Source organism: Salvelinus fontinalis, chromosome 25, assembly GCF_029448725.1.
Source record: "Salvelinus fontinalis isolate EN_2023a chromosome 25, ASM2944872v1, whole genome shotgun sequence".
In the NCBI taxonomy this organism is placed as follows: Eukaryota; Metazoa; Chordata; class Actinopteri; order Salmoniformes; family Salmonidae; genus Salvelinus; species Salvelinus fontinalis.
In genome coordinates, this window is record NC_074689.1 from 29904809 (window position 1) to 29920577 (window position 15769).

A 15769-nucleotide genomic window follows, 5' to 3' on the forward strand; every position below is an offset into this window, starting at 1 on the left:
CCACGCAATCATGCTCGGGTGGCACCTGGCCTGGCAGAGAGAGCGCTGCTCACCTGTCACACTGGCGGCACTGCACGATGAGCTCGTCCTCACGGTAGCTGTGCATGCACACCGGGCAGGATGTCAGGCTGCCACAGGGGCCACACAGGGTGTAGTGGTTCTGCCAGTCACACCTCAGGCCAGGGGAGGTGGCACCGCACTGGGTACAGGAGACACACCTATGACAGGGGGAGAGAGGGTGGCTTGAGGGGACGAGATTCAGCAGGGGTGAAATACACACGACTCACAGTATATGTAGCATACATTCCAACACAGATGTGTCCAATGATAATGCACACACACAAATACTGTTCATCCAAACAAACCTGAGGGTAAACAGACACACACACCTAAGATAAACACTAAAATAACAGACTACAGTTACTGAAGTGTGTGTGTGTGGGTATGTGTGTGTGTATGTGTGTGTGTGTATGGATCATCCACCATGAAAAGAGCTGCCCTAAAAATAAATGTCACTAGCGTGGCTCCAAGGAAAGACCTGAATGAATGTGTCTCGCTGCAGTGTCAACAGAGCGTTGTTTGACTGGGGATTAGGGACTGGCGTTACACCTGATATGGGGGAAATCCCATAAAGCGCTGCTACAGAGCCGTGTGAGGGGAAGGGACCATACAGAAACGTAGATGAGAAGGTACATTATAGAGATGGAGCCATATCAACAGATAAAGGGAAAGAAGAGTGACAGACCAACAATAAAAACAAGTCATCTTCAGAAAATATTTGACATCATTGGTGCAGCCAGACAAGCTCTGACTGGCTGTGCTCCGTGAGTGACAGCAGTCACGGCATATACACACCACTTGCACTTCCAGCTGCCCTTGGGCACTGTCTGTAGGGGCGGGTCCAAGCAGTAGGTGTGGTAGCTGATGTCACAGTCGTCACATAGCAGCAGGCGGCCCGGGTCGCTGGCCTGGCCGCACGCCTCGCACACTGTGCACTCCAGACAGCGCCATCCTTTACTCAGCACCACCCGGGTGATCTGGTGGCACAGAGGGAAAAGGGCAGAGGTTAGGGGGGAGTTAAAGGGGCACGGCAGGGATAGGCCTCCCCTTTAAGCTTCATTTCAATAGAACATATTGACTAATGGTTGTGTGTTATATAGCAGGGGAATAATCCACACTAATTCCCAGCAGCACATCTTCCAGAAGACCTAATTGTCAGAGGGATGCACTGGTATTTATTAGCCATTATAAACTGGGTCTTTCGAGCCCTGAATGCTGATTGACTGAAAGCCGTGGTATATCAGACTCTATACCATGGGTATGAAAAAATATTTATTTTTACTGTTCTAATGAGTAATAAGGCACCTCTGGGGTTTGTAGTATATGGCCAATATACCACAACTAACGGGCTGTATCCAGGCACTCCGCGTTGCGTCGGACATAAGAACAGCCCTTAGCCGTGGTACATTGGCCATATAACACCCCCCTCCCCCCTCAGGCCTTATTGCTTAAATAAACCATGGGGGAGGGGGAGGATCAATTCAATTAGAGAAAGACCCTCCTCCCCCACTTCTCATCATGTGCTGAAAGCCAGACAAAAGATAGCATGGAATATCACATAACAAGCTGACGTTGGTCCAACGATATTTACTTGGATCGCCTAGCCAACCAGATTACATCCACTCCTGGACTAAAAAGCATGGTCAATGGATATCTCCATTAAAATGGCTTTTTAGTCAATGACTCTGGGTCAGGTATTTAGAGATTGCATAGTAAACAGTTACCCAATACCATGATCAAATTACTACTAAATGTATTATAGATTACTTCTATAGCAGGCCACCGTTTCCATTTGGAACTGGTAGACTGAAATGGCGGACACAAAATACTTATTCTTAACATGTTGTCAATAACAGATAAATGGTCCTTAAAATAGCCTCGTACATTCTATACGCGGCAACTCTACTGAATACATTGAGGAGTCAGAATAGGCATAAGGGACTGCATGCATATGGCGATCATAAAAGCAAAACAACTGCTTAACATACTATTGATTAATTGAAAAGGCTACGGTTCCAACTACAATGAACTATGACGCGGCTTGGAGTGGCGACTGGTTGAGGTGTTATTTGCAGGAACGACACCCTACAGTGCATTCGGAAAGTATTCAGACCCCCAGACTTTTTACACATTTTGGTAGGTTACAGCATTATTCTCAAATTGATTTAAATAGTTTTTTTCCCCTCATCAATCTACACACAATACCCCATAATGACAAAGCAAAATGAATGATGGCGGCCACTGTGTTCTTGTGGACCTTCAATGCTGCAGACATTTTTTGGTACCCTTCCCCAGATCTGTGCCTCGACACAATCCTGTCTCGGAGCTCCACGGACAATTCCTTCGATCTCATTAATTGGTTTTTGCTCTGACATGTACTGTCAACTGTGGGACAATATATAGACAGGTGTGTGCCCTTCCAAATAATGTCCAATCCATTGAATGACCACAGGTCAATGGAGCCCACAGGACTCCAAATCAAGTTGTAGAAACATCTCAAGAATGATTAATGGAAACAGGATGCACCTGAGGTCAATTTCGAGTCTCATAGCAAAGGGTCTGAATACTTATGTAAATAAGGTTTCTTTTTTTGTTATTTTTTTTTAATGTGTAAAATTTCTAAAAACCTGTTTTCGCGTTGTCATTATGGGGTACTGTGTGTATATTGATGAGGGAACATTTTTACTTCATCCATTTTAGAATAAGGCTAACGTAGCAAAATGTGGAAAAAGTCAAGGGGTCTGAATACTTTCCGAATGCACTGTATATCAAAGGAAACTGGCTTAGATCCAATGGATGCACATAATTTAATGTTGTTTGTCTGCCAGTGGGTAGCATTGCGGCGATAAGGCTTGGCCATAAGTACATCAAGAGAATCCACACAAGGCGCTTTATGTGAAACCTCTTAATCATCCCAGTAATTATTTCACACCTCTGCTCAAAGCTGCTTTGGGAGGTCGACACAGAGCCTAATACTATCTTTAGGGAATCACCTGGCAACAACACAACTAAACTATGCGCGCACGCACACACACACACACACACACACAGATGAGTTTCCTAGGGCCTAAAAGAGTCGTGGGAATGGAAGAGGAACATCCACATGCAGAAACTGAAACTTTTGGTTGAAAAATAACGATCAGTCACTGTCTCATTGCTGACTAAGTGAGTCTGCCGTGTTTTTCTTTGTACATATGGAAACCATTCATAGTTACTTAGCATCTAACACTGGTACAGTAAATGTATGTTCATATTGCTTTCAGACAGACATAGTATACTGCACATTATTCACTGACAGACATATTCAGTGTTTTTATACATAATTGGCTGGTTGGGTATGATCTTTTAGAGATAGGAAAGAAAGCCCTCTCCCCTGCCTCTGTTCCCTTTTGAGATAGCCAGCACGACTGCTCAAACGATGTCACTCCTCCTCACCATCTACAGGAGATGCAAAAACAAAAAGGGGCCAAACCTAGCCCTACATACTATGTCACCCTATATTTTTTGATGATGCCATACCAAATTAACACATTCAAGTATAATCTACGTGGCTTTTAGGAAAGACGAAATAGAAACACTTTTAAAAACCAAAGACAATATTTTTTGTTGTACAAGAACCAAGTTTAAAACGTAGGCTATAAGTAAACGGAACATCTGTGGTGGAATTTTTATGCGTAGAGTATACAGTCATTATAGGAGGTGATCTCAATATGATCTCAATAAGTTCGAATGGAACTAAAAGGGAGAACAACCATTGAAATTAAACGTGGAAGGGGTGAACAATGGGAGATTTCTTGTTTTTGTTTTTTTAAATCAATTTTCAAAATCCTTTTTGTATTGTGAAATTAACTATTTATGTGAAGTATTGATGATAATAACCTCTTTTGATCCCAAAAATTATTTCAATATCGATCTCTCTATCGCTCCGTCTATCTAAAGCCTATTGAATATATAATATCAAATATATTTAACACACACAATAGGCAAAACCACCATCTGTATCTCATGAAAGAGACAATAATCAGAGAGCTATGGTTTTAAAGCTGATCTTGTGAAAATAAAAAAAGAGATGGACTCACCTTGATGTTGACACAGAAGGGATGGTAACACTGGCCACACTGAGAGCAGGCCAGCAATCTGCCCTCGGCCCCCTGGCCAAAACTCCCACACACCACACACATGTCCTGTGGGAGGGAGAGGAGGGAATAGAGAAAGAAAGGAAATTAGACAGAGGAAAAAAGAGAGAGAGGGAGAGAGGTAGAGAGGGATAAAGGGGAACATATTGAGGGAGCAGTGGAATGAGAGAGAAGGATGCGGAGGGAAAAGATGTGTATAAGTCATGGGGTGAAAGAAAAGTAAAAAAGGAGAGAAAACAAGTGAAAGTTACATTTCCCAACAGTAATGGAGACACTTTCCCCGGCATACATCAAGACAACGCTCACGCAATAACACGTAGAGTGACCCAGGGTGCTTTTGACTTCCACGACTCAGCATCTCTTTAGAGCAGTGGTGTATATTACTTAAGTAGTACTTTAAAGTATTTTTTACTTATGTTGTTTTTTGGGGTATCTGTATTTTACTTTACTATTCATAATTTTGACAACTTGTACTTCACTACATTCCTAAAGAAAATAATGTACTTTTTACTCCATACATTTTCCCTGACACCCTAAAGTACTAGTTACATTTTGACAGGAAAATAGTACAATTCATGCACTTATCATGAGAACATCCCTGGTCATCCCAACTGCCTCTGATCTGGCGGACTCACTAAACACAAATGCTTCGTTTGTCAGTGTTGGAGCGTTCCCCTAGCTAGACGTACATTTAAAAAAGAGAAAATGGTTCCATCTGGTTTGCGTAATATAAGGAATTTGAAATTACACTTTTACTTTTGATACTTAAGTGTATTTTAGCTATTACATTTACTTTTGATACTTACGTATATTTAAAACCAAATACTTTTAGACTTTTACTCAAATAGTATTTTACTGGGTGACTTTCACTTAAGTTATTTTCTATTAAGGTAACTTTACTTTTACTCAAGTATGACAACTGGGTACATTCCACCACTGCTTGAGAGCCTTATCGCACAGCACGACTCATTTATGTTTTAGGTGTGTGTGTGTGTGTGTGTGTGTGTGTGTGTGTGTGTGTGTGTGTGTGTGTGTGTGTGTGTGTGTGTGTGTGTGTGTGTGTGTGTGTGTGTGTGTGTGTGTGTGTGTGTGTGTCTTTGTATGCCTGCATGTAGAGAGAGATCATGAGCTCTGAAACAGGCCAGATGCAAACCAGGGAAAAAGGTTGGAGGGGAAAACCAGACAAGAGGAGACTAGTGAACAGGCTGTACAACAAGACCAAGAGGAGAGAACAGGCTGTACAACAAGACCAAGAGGAGACTAGTGAACAGGCTGTACAACAAGACCAAGAGACCAGGCTGTACAACAAGACCAAGAGGAGAGACCAGGCTGTACAACAAGACCAAGAGGAGACTAGTGAACAGGCTGTACAACAAGACCAAGAGGAGACTAGTGAACAGGCTGTACAACAAGACCAAGAGGAGACTAGTGAACAGGCTGTACAACAAGACCAAGAGGAGTGGAGAGAACAGGCTGTACAACAAGACCAAGAGGAGAGAACAGGCTGTACAACAAGACCAAGAGGAGACTAGTGAACAGGCTGTACAACAAGACCAAGAGGAGACTAGTGAACAGGCTGTACAACAAGACCAAGAGGAGACTAGTGAACAGGCTGTACAACAAGACCAAGAGGAGACTAGTGAACAGGCTGTACAACAAGACCAAGAGGAGTGGAGAGAACAGGCTGTACAACAAGACCAAGAGGAGACTAGTGAACAGGCTGTACAACAAGACCAAGAGGAGTGGAGAGAACAGGCTGTACAACAAGACCAAGAGGAGACTAGTGAACAGGCTGTACAACAAGACCAAGAGGAGTGGAGAGAACAGGCTGTACAACAAGACCAAGAGGAGACTAGCGAACAGGCTGTACAACAAGACCAAGAGGAGACTAGCGAACAGGCTGTACAACAAGACCAAGAGGAGAGAACAGGCTGTACAACAAGACCAAGAGGAGAGAACAGGCTGTACAACAAGACCAAGAGGAGAGAACAGGCTGTACAACAAGACCAAGAGGAGAGAACAGGCTGTACAACAAGACCAAGCGGAGACTAGCGAACAGGCTGTACAACAAGACCAAGAGGAGAGAACAGGCTGTACAACAAGACCAAGAGGAGAGAACAGGCTGTACAACAAGACCAAGAGGAGAGAACAGGCTGTACAACAAGACCAAGAGGAGAGAACAGGCTGTACAACAAGACCAAGCGGAGACTAGCGAACAGGCTGTACAACAAGACCAAGAGGAGACTAGTGAACAGGCTGTACAACAAGACCAAGAGGAGACTAGTGAACAGGCTGTACAACAAGACCAAGAGGAGTGGAGAGAACAGGCTGTACAACAAGACCAAGAGGAGACTAGTGAACAGGCTGTACAACAAGACCAAGAGGAGTGGAGAGAACAGGCTGTACAACAAGACCAAGAGGAGAGAACAGGCTGTACAACAAGACCAAGAGGAGAGAACAGGCTGTACAACAAGACCAAGAGGAGTGGAGAGAACAGGCTGTACAACAAGACCAAGAGGAGAGAACAGGCTGTACAACAAGACCAAGAGGAGAGAACAGGCTGTACAACAAGACCAAGAGGAGACTAGTGAACAGGCTGTACAACAAGACCAAGAGGAGTGGAGAGAACAGGCTGTACAACAAGACCAAGAGGAGAGAACAGGCTGTACAACAAGACCAAGAGGAGACTAGTGAACAGGCTGTACAACAAGACCAAGAGGAGAGAACAGGCTGTACAACAAGACCAAGAGGAGAGAACAGGCTGTACAACAAGACCAAGAGGAGAGAACAGGCTGTACAACAAGACCAAGAGGAGAGAACAGGCTGTACAACAAGACCAAGCGGAGACTAGCGAACAGGCTGTACAACAAGACCAAGAGGAGAGAACAGGCTGTACAACAAGACCAAGAGGAGAGAACAGGCTGTACAACAAGACCAAGAGGAGAGAACAGGCTGTACAACAAGACCAAGAGGAGAGAACAGGCTGTACAACAAGACCAAGCGGAGACTAGCGAACAGGCTGTACAACAAGACCAAGAGGAGACTAGTGAACAGGCTGTACAACAAGACCAAGAGGAGACTAGTGAACAGGCTGTACAACAAGACCAAGAGGAGTGGAGAGAACAGGCTGTACAACAAGACCAAGAGGAGACTAGTGAACAGGCTGTACAACAAGACCAAGAGGAGTGGAGAGAACAGGCTGTACAACAAGACCAAGAGGAGAGAACAGGCTGTACAACAAGACCAAGAGGAGAGAACAGGCTGTACAACAAGACCAAGAGGAGTGGAGAGAACAGGCTGTACAACAAGACCAAGAGGAGACTAGTGAACAGGCTGTACAACAAGACCAAGAGGAGTGGAGAGAACAGGCTGTACAACAAGACCAAGAGGAGAGAACAGGCTGTACAACAAGACCAAGAGGAGACTAGTGAACAGGCTGTACAACAAGACCAAGAGGAGTGGAGAGAACAGGCTGTACAACAAGACCAAGAGGAGAGAACAGGCTGTACAACAAGACCAAGAGGAGAGAACAGGCTGTACAACAAGACCAAGAGGAGAGAACAGGCTGTACAACAAGACCAAGAGGAGAGAACAGGCTGTACAACAAGACCAAGAGGAGAGAACAGGCTGTACAACAAGACCAAGAGGAGTGGAGAGAACAGGCTGTACAACAAGACCAAGAGGAGACTAGTGAACAGGCTGCACAACAAGACCAAGAGGAGACTAGCGAACAGGCTGTACAACAAGACCAAGAGGAGAGACCAGGCTGTACAACAAGACCAAGAGGAGTGGAGAGAACAGGCTGTACAACAAGACCAAGAGGAGAGAACAGGCTGTGCAACAAGACCAAGAGGAGAGAACAGGCTGTGCAACAAGACCAAGAGGAGACTAGTGAACAGGCTGTACAACAAGACCAAGAGGAGACTAGTGAACAGGCTGTACAACAAGACCAAGAGGAGAGAACAGGCTGTACAACAACATCAAGAGTAGACTAGTGAACAGGCTGTACAACAAGACCAAGAGGAGACTAGTGAACAGGCTGTACAACAAGACTACAGAGGAGACTAGTGAACAGGCTGTACAACAAGACCACAGAGGAGACTAGTGAACAGGCTGTACAACAAGACCACGAAGGAGACTAGTGAACAGGCTGTACAACAAGACCACGAAGGAGACTAGAGAACAGGCTGTACAACAAGACCAAGAGGAGAGAACAGGCTGTACAGCAACATCAAGAGGAGAGAACAGGCTGTACAGCAACATCAAGAGGAGAGAACCATAGCATCATCACTATACAAAATACATATTTTGTGTGTCACTGTCTCTCATAGCTGGGGTATTTGTTCATCAGCATGTATATTCAAATATGTGCAGTACAGTATTTGGGTATCTGAGACATTGTTAACAGGCTTTAGACTTATACAGAAAAGGAAGCTTGCCAATGGAGTTAGTCATTGTCCTCCTTATTAATTTAAGTCACCAGCCACCATTGCTATTCAGAACCTTTTCTAAGGAAGACAAGCAGGATTTGACAGTAGAGAGACAATGAGGGGAGTTAAGATGTACAGCTTTAAGCAAAACGGAGACACATAACCTGGGACTCTGACGGCACAATGTGTCAATGCTCTATCGTTTTAGTGAGGTACAGTACATGACCAAAAGTATGTGGAAACCTGCTCGTCAAACATCTCATTACAAAATCATGGGCATTCATTTGGAGTTGGTTCCCACTTTGCTGAAATAACAGCCTCCACTCTTCTGGGAATGCTTTCCACTAGATGTTGGAACATTGCTGCGGTGACTTGCTTCCATTCAGCCACAAGAGCCTTAGTGAGGTCAGGCACTGATGTTGGGCGATTAGTCTTGGCTTGCAGTCGCCGTTCCAATTCATCTGAAAGGTGTTCAATAGGGTTGAGGACAGGGCTCTGCGCAGGCCAGTCAAGTTCTTCCACACTGATCGACAAACCATTTCTGTATGGGGGCATTGTCATGATGAAACAGGAAAGGGCCTCTCCTAAACTGTTGCCACAAAGTTGGAAGCACAGAATCGTCTAGAATGTCATTGTATACTATAGCGTTAAGATTTTCCCTTCACTGGAACTAAGGGGCCTAGCCTGAAACATGAAAAACGTCTCAGATCATTATTCCTCCACCAAAGTTTACAGTTGGCACTATGCATTCGGGCAGGTAGCGTTCTCCTGGCATCCACCAAATCCAGATTCGTCCATTAGACTGCCAGATGGTGAAGCATGATTCATCAATCCAGAGAATGCGTTTCCACTGTTTCAGAGTCCAATGGTGGCGAGCTTTACACTACCCCAGCCAACGCTTGGCATTGCGCGTGGTGATCTTAGGCTTGTGCGCGGCTGCTCGGCCATGGAAACCCACTTCTTGAAGCTCCCAACAAACAGGTCTTGTGCTGACGTTGCTTCCAGATGCAGTTTGGAACTCAGTACTGAGTGTTTCAAACGAGGAGAGAGGATCTTTACAAACTACTCACTTTAACACTCGGCGGTCCAGTTCTGTGAGCTTGTAAGGCATACCAATCTGAGCAGTTGTTGCTCCTAGATGTTTCCACTTCACAATAACAGCACTTAGAGTTGACCAGACCAGCTCTAACAGGGCTGAAATGAGACAAACTGACTTGTTGGAAAGGTGGCATTCTATGACAGTGAGTGCCATGTTGAAAGTCAGAGAGTTCTTCAGTAAGGCCACTCTACTGCCAATGTCGGTCTATGGAGATTGCATGGCTGTGTGCTCGATTATATAAACCTATCAGCAACGGGTGTGGCTGAAATAGCAGAATCCACTATTTAAAAGGGTGTCCACATACACTATACAGTTGAAGTCGGAAGTTTACACTTAGGTTGGAGTCAATAAAACTTGTTTTTAAACCACTCCACAAATAACTTGTTAACAAACGATAGTTTTGGCAAGTCGGTTAGGACATCTACTTTGTGCATGACAAGTCCTTTTTCCAACAATTGTTCACAGACAGATTATTTCACTGTATCACAATTCCAGTGGGTCAGAAGTTTACATACACTAAGTTGACTGTGCCTTTAAACAGCTTGGAAAATTCCAGAAAATGATGTCATGGCTTTAGAAACTTCTGATAGGCTAATTTACATCATTTGAGTCAATTGGAGGTGTACCTGTGGATGTATTCCAAGGCCTGCCTTCAAACTTAGTGCCTCTTTGCTTGACATCATGGGAAAATCAAAAGAAATCAGCCAAGACCTCAGAAAAAAGACCAAGACCTCCACAAGTCTAATTCATCCTTGAGAGCAATTTCCAAACGCCTGAAGGTGCCACGTTCATCTGTACAAACAATAGTACGCAAGTATAAACACCATGGGACCACGTAGCCTTCATACCGCTCAGGAAGGAGGCGCGTTCTGTCTCCTAGAGATGAACGTACTTTGGTGCGAAAAGCGCAAATCAATCCCAGAACAGCAGCAAAGGACCTTGTGAAGATGCTGGAGGAAACAGGTACAAAAGTATCTATATCCACAGTAAAACAAGTCCTATATTGACATAACCTGAAAGGCCTCTCAGCAAGGAAGAAGCCACTGCTCCAAAACCGCCATAAAAAAGCCAGACTACAGTTTGCAACTGCACATGGGGACAAAGATCAAACTTTTGGAGAAATGTCCTCTGGTCTGATGAAACAAAACTAGAACTGTTTGGCCATAATGGCCATCGTTATGTTTGGGGAAAAAGGGGGAGGCTTGCAAGCCGAAGAACACCATCCTAACAGTGAAGCACGGGGGTGGCAGCATCATGTTGTGGGGGTGCTTTGCTGCAGGAGGGACTGGTGCACTTCACAAAATAGTTGACATCATGAGGAGATAAATTCATGTGGATATATTGAAGCAACATCTCAAGACATCAGTCAGGAAGTTAAAGCTTGGCCGCAAATGGGTTTTCCAAATGGACAATGACCTCAAGCATACTCCAAAGTTGTGGCAAAATGGCTTAAGGACAACAGAGTCAAGGTATTGGAGTGACCATCACTAAGCCCTGACATCAATCCTATAGAAAATGTGGTCAGATCTGAAAAAGCGTGTGCGAGCAAGGAGGCCTACAAACCTGACTCAGTTACACCAGCTTTGTCAGGAGGAATGGGCCAAAATTCATCCAACTTATTGTGGGAAGCTTGTGGAAGGCTACCCGAAACGTTTGACCCAAGTTAAACAATTTAAAGGCAATGCTACCAAATACGAATTGAGTGTATGTAAACTTCTGACCCAATGGGAATGTGATGAAAGAAATAAAAGCTGAAATAAATAATTCTCTCTACTTTTATTCTGACATTTCACATTCTTAAAATAAAGTGGTGATCCTAACTACCCTAAGACAAGGACTTTTTACAAGGATTAAATGTCAGGAATTGTGAAAAACTGACTTCAACTGTATATACTAAAGTATGTTGGTACTGACCTGTCTGAGTGTGAAGTGGTCCGAGGTTGAGAACATGACCACAGTGTTATGCATTGTGTTCTCCTCCACCACCAGGTACGGCTGCTCCACAAAACTGGCCTGGACACACGCACACAAACAAGCAGGGGTCAATTAATAGATTAGAAAAAAATGAATATTTGTCTTTTGAAATTAAAACCGATGGTAAGATTGTGTTCAAAATCTGTAATGTTGTGCTTGGTCCCGTACAGTATTTTTCAGTTGAGGTAGAAAACATGTTCCAGGCATAATCAGGATCTAGGTCTATGACATGGCAGCACTTCTCATGTGACTAGCTGTCATACCTCGAGACTGTGTAGCTATATTATCATGTCATACACGGGGACAAACACACTGCATGGTTCACTAGATCAGCATTACCAGGACACGCGCGTGTCAACAAGCATGCTGCCTAGTGGCTGGCTGCAGCAGATCTGATTACAGTCTTACTTAACGCCTACCTAGCTCCCATATTGGATTCCAATAACACTCAACCGGGAAGAGACATGTTTGCTCGGTGGGAGAGGGTGTGAGGTTGTGTGCGTGGGGGTGGGGCACTGTCTGTATGGTTGTGTGTGTGTGTTCTCACCTAAAATCCAATTATCTAGTGTGTACACTCAATACAGCATCGACACTTCTCCTGTGTCTACCTTAAAAGGTACCCACAATGTACAGTATATAAATCCACGTCGGACACATTTTCCCAATCAACCACCCACCGTTTTTAGTGGGAGATAAAAACATGTCAGTGCCCTGCCCACCGCTGTGTATAAAATAGCATCTATACCCCTCCCCCCGTACCACCCCTCATGCCAAAAGCTTTCCCAAGATAGAGTGCACTGCTCTTGTTAACGTGAGAGCGCTCTCTGGCCTAAGCTAAGCACATTTGGCCACTGTTTTAATCATGTATGCAGAAGATGGGGGGAGAAGGAGGGGTTTAGGGAGGTAGTAGATCGGGATGAAGGGCTCGTACCCCAGGTGTTACGGCAAAGCTGGTGTAGGCCTTGAGTCCTCGGGAGCGTCCGCGGCCCCCGCGCCCAGACAGGTTGGCCCCCCGGGGTCTCCGCCTTCCAGGGAAGGTTGAACCACGACCCTGTGAAGGAAAAAGGAGGGATGGAGGAGAGAGTGTGAGGAGCGAGACAGACAAGAGGAAGAGAAGTGTGTGTGTGTGTGTGTGTGGGTGTGTGTGTGTGTGAGAGAGAACGGGAGAGAGTGTGAGAGAACGGGAGAGAGGAATGAAAGAGGGAAGTGGAGGGAGAGATAACATGTCATCAGCCAATCACAACATTCCTCTGCGTCTTTTCACTGGCGAAGAATAAACACATTTCCCAAAACACACTCCTGCATCTACTGCCGTCTAAAGTAAATCCTAAAGGAATTCCCCACCGAGCCACAATATTAACATCCCCAGCTGCATTTACTGTCAAGCAAATTCAAAATGTGAACATTAGCATAAAGAGAATTAAACTGCGAGATTCTGACAATTACACTTGTCTACTTACCCAGAGTCAGATTAACTCGTGGATAACATTTTTATGTCTGTGTGTGCAGTATGAAGGAAGTTTAAGCTAGTTTTGTGAGCCAATGCTCACTAGCGTTAGCGCAATGACTGGAAGTCTACAGGTACAGTAGCGTATGCTTCCTCTAACTTTGTTCATACTGCAAGAAGAGACATAAAAATGGTCCACCTTCTAGTGCTGAGCGACAATTACAATTATTTTTGGGCGGGGGGGGGGGGGGGGGGTTATCAAACAAATAACTGACCGACTTCGGTTCAATTACTTGAATTCAATTTTTTGGTGTGAGCCCAACACGCCGTTTCTTTAGAGAGAAATCAAATAATTCCCGAGAAATTTGAGAAATTAAGTCAAGAACTGTGTGGGACGCTGGGCTGAAGGGAGTTGTAGTTTTCATTAAGCAAATATTCAACCTAGTTCAGCGCAGAAACGTGGTAATTAACTATAATGACCAGAATACATTGCGCCAGTTTTTCTGGCTCAGAGATGGATCGGAGAGGAAGAGGCGAAGCGAGATATTTCACTCTTGTCAAAATGAATCCCCAAAAAATCCTGTGTAAGCTTTTGCGCCTGCCTTCCCACCTTTGGGACAACGACTCCCATTGTTACGGCATAGACGTGAGCCTCTCATCATTGTATACACCTGGCTGGCTGACTGCTACAGTCTGAGCAGAGATGACATATACACAACAGAAATATTTTATAATTTCATCGTAATTTCCTATTTTTCTATTGACGTCTAACCAATGTGGACCTGACGCAACGGAATATTTTCAATGTTTTGACAATTAAATGCTTTCTATATTTGGCTTTGGAATTTCCATTAAAAAAACTCTGAAATCATTGTACCGTCAGTATTTCACAATAAATTGTATATTAAAAAAAATATTGATACCGAAAACCATGATTCTTTCTTTAATAATCTAACAGAAACCGAACAGACCTCAAAAAGCACTAATCGCTCAGCACTACCGCCTTTTAAATAATGTGTGTGGTGCTTTATAATATATGCATGACAAAAGCCTGAGGGAGGGAGAGATCAACATTTTTTTTAGGTCAAATCCATTTTCCATCTCCCCATGGACACTAAAGTCACTCTTAATTATGGTTCCCCCACCCTTTCGAGTCAGTCCTTCAAATCAGGAAGACTGTGGCAAGTTTTATATAAAGTTATAAAGAGAGGACTGTGCCAAAGCCAGCCAGTTGATGGAGTGTTGACACAGGAACAAGTGATAGTCCTTCCCACAGGAGTCCACCTTCATAACACCTATCAGTTACTGACTGACTGAGGAGGCTTGTTGTGGAGCGTTAGCGTCAAAGTGGAGTCCTGTCACAATGTCAGGACTAAAGGGTTGCAGTGGGGGTGACAGACAGGGGGATGAGAGGTAGCCTGGAAACCCAGACTGGATTGAGCTCTGCTTCATGTTCGTCTCACGCCACGATCAGTCTGGTATTCTTGTCATTCTGGCAATGGTAACAACGCTAAATGCTAACAAAGCTAATTTATAGAACAATAAACGGCATTCATAAAAATTTGCAAAGCCTATGTTTACATGGATTTCCCTTCCGTACTTCTCTGCAGGTGGCAGGGTGTGTACCGTGTCATATCTAAACCTGTCCTCACCTGGCCAGGTTAAACCACTGAGTGAAAGGGGGGTGGGGGGGTGGACATCATAAGCACTCCATTTACCACTCTCATGCTCCAGACGGGTGCCTCTTGCAGCTGCCTGGTTTGTGGGCCATCCCACCCCCCCTCCGAGGGGTCCTGCTGGGACCAAGAGGGGGGGCTCGCAGCCCTACGGTTACTCCATGCTCCCTGATGGGGGAGGAGGGGCAGGGAGTGGGGAGGAGGGGCAGGGAGAGGGGAGGATGGGCAGAGAGGAAGAGGGGCAGGGAGTGGGGGCAGAGAGGAAGAGGAGCAGGGAGTGGGGGCAGAGAGGAAGAGGGGAAGGGAGTGGGGAGGAGGGGCAGGGAGGAAGAGGGGCAGGGAGTGGGGAGGAGGGGCAGGGAGTGGAGAGGAGGGGCAAGGAGTGGAGAGGAGGGGCAGGGAGTGGGGAGGAGGGGCAGAGAGGAAGAGGGGCAGGGAGTGGGGAGGAGGGGCAGGGAGTCGGGAGGGGCAGGGAGTCGGGAGGAGGGGCAGGGAGTCGGGAGGAGGGGCAGGGAGTCGGGAGGAGGGGCAGGGAGTCGGGAGGAGGGGCAGGGAGTCGGGAGGAGGGGCAGGGAGTCGGGAGGAGGGGCGGGGAGTGGGGAGGAGGGGCGGGGAGGAAGAGGGGCATGGAGTGGGGAGGAGAGCAGGGAGTGGGGAGGAGAGGCAGAGAGGAAGAGGGGTTGGGAGTGAGGAGGGGCAAATGCAGTAAATGCAACAGCCAAACAAAACAAACAAAGCAACAACAAAATAAAACGTGAATACAAGACAGGCATTTTTTATAAACAGCCAAGAAACGAGCGAGATATGAGACATTTGGGACAGATCCTATACATGAGAGGATAAGCTGAACTCACCTCAATTTGGAGATGCAGTACTATTCAAATTGGAAATATATTGCAAATCAAAAGTAAAAGGGAGATTGTGGACAACGATAAGATTCAATACGG

At 45.3% G+C, this 15769-nt stretch overlaps 2 protein-coding genes across 12 annotated transcripts in view; both read right to left on the minus strand.

Moving 5' to 3' along the window:
- The window catches only part of kmt2ca (lysine (K)-specific methyltransferase 2Ca), a 230290-nt gene that overhangs the window by 59913 nt on the left and 154608 nt on the right, over positions 1–15769 (minus strand). For 10 of the 11 annotated variants that reach the window (XM_055881823.1, XM_055881825.1, XM_055881831.1 and 7 more), the window contains 6 exons: positions 14865–14990; positions 12631–12750; positions 11640–11738; positions 4140–4244; positions 856–1037; positions 54–218 (listed from right to left, as the gene is read on the minus strand). In XM_055881823.1, coding sequence (XP_055737798.1) covers positions 54–218; positions 856–1037; positions 4140–4244; positions 11640–11738; positions 12631–12750; positions 14865–14990 — 797 coding nt within the window. The remainder of the gene's footprint in view (positions 1–53; positions 219–855; positions 1038–4139; positions 4245–11639; positions 11739–12630; positions 12751–14864; positions 14991–15769) is intronic. The other variant, XM_055881829.1, reaches the window with a different exon arrangement.
- LOC129823091 (uncharacterized) overlaps positions 8171–15769 on the minus strand; it is a 97344-nt gene continuing 89745 nt past the window's right edge. Inside the window, exon 2 of the mRNA XM_055881836.1 lies at positions 8171–10436. The gene's annotated coding sequence lies outside the window, so the exon portion shown is untranslated. The remainder of the gene's footprint in view (positions 10437–15769) is intronic.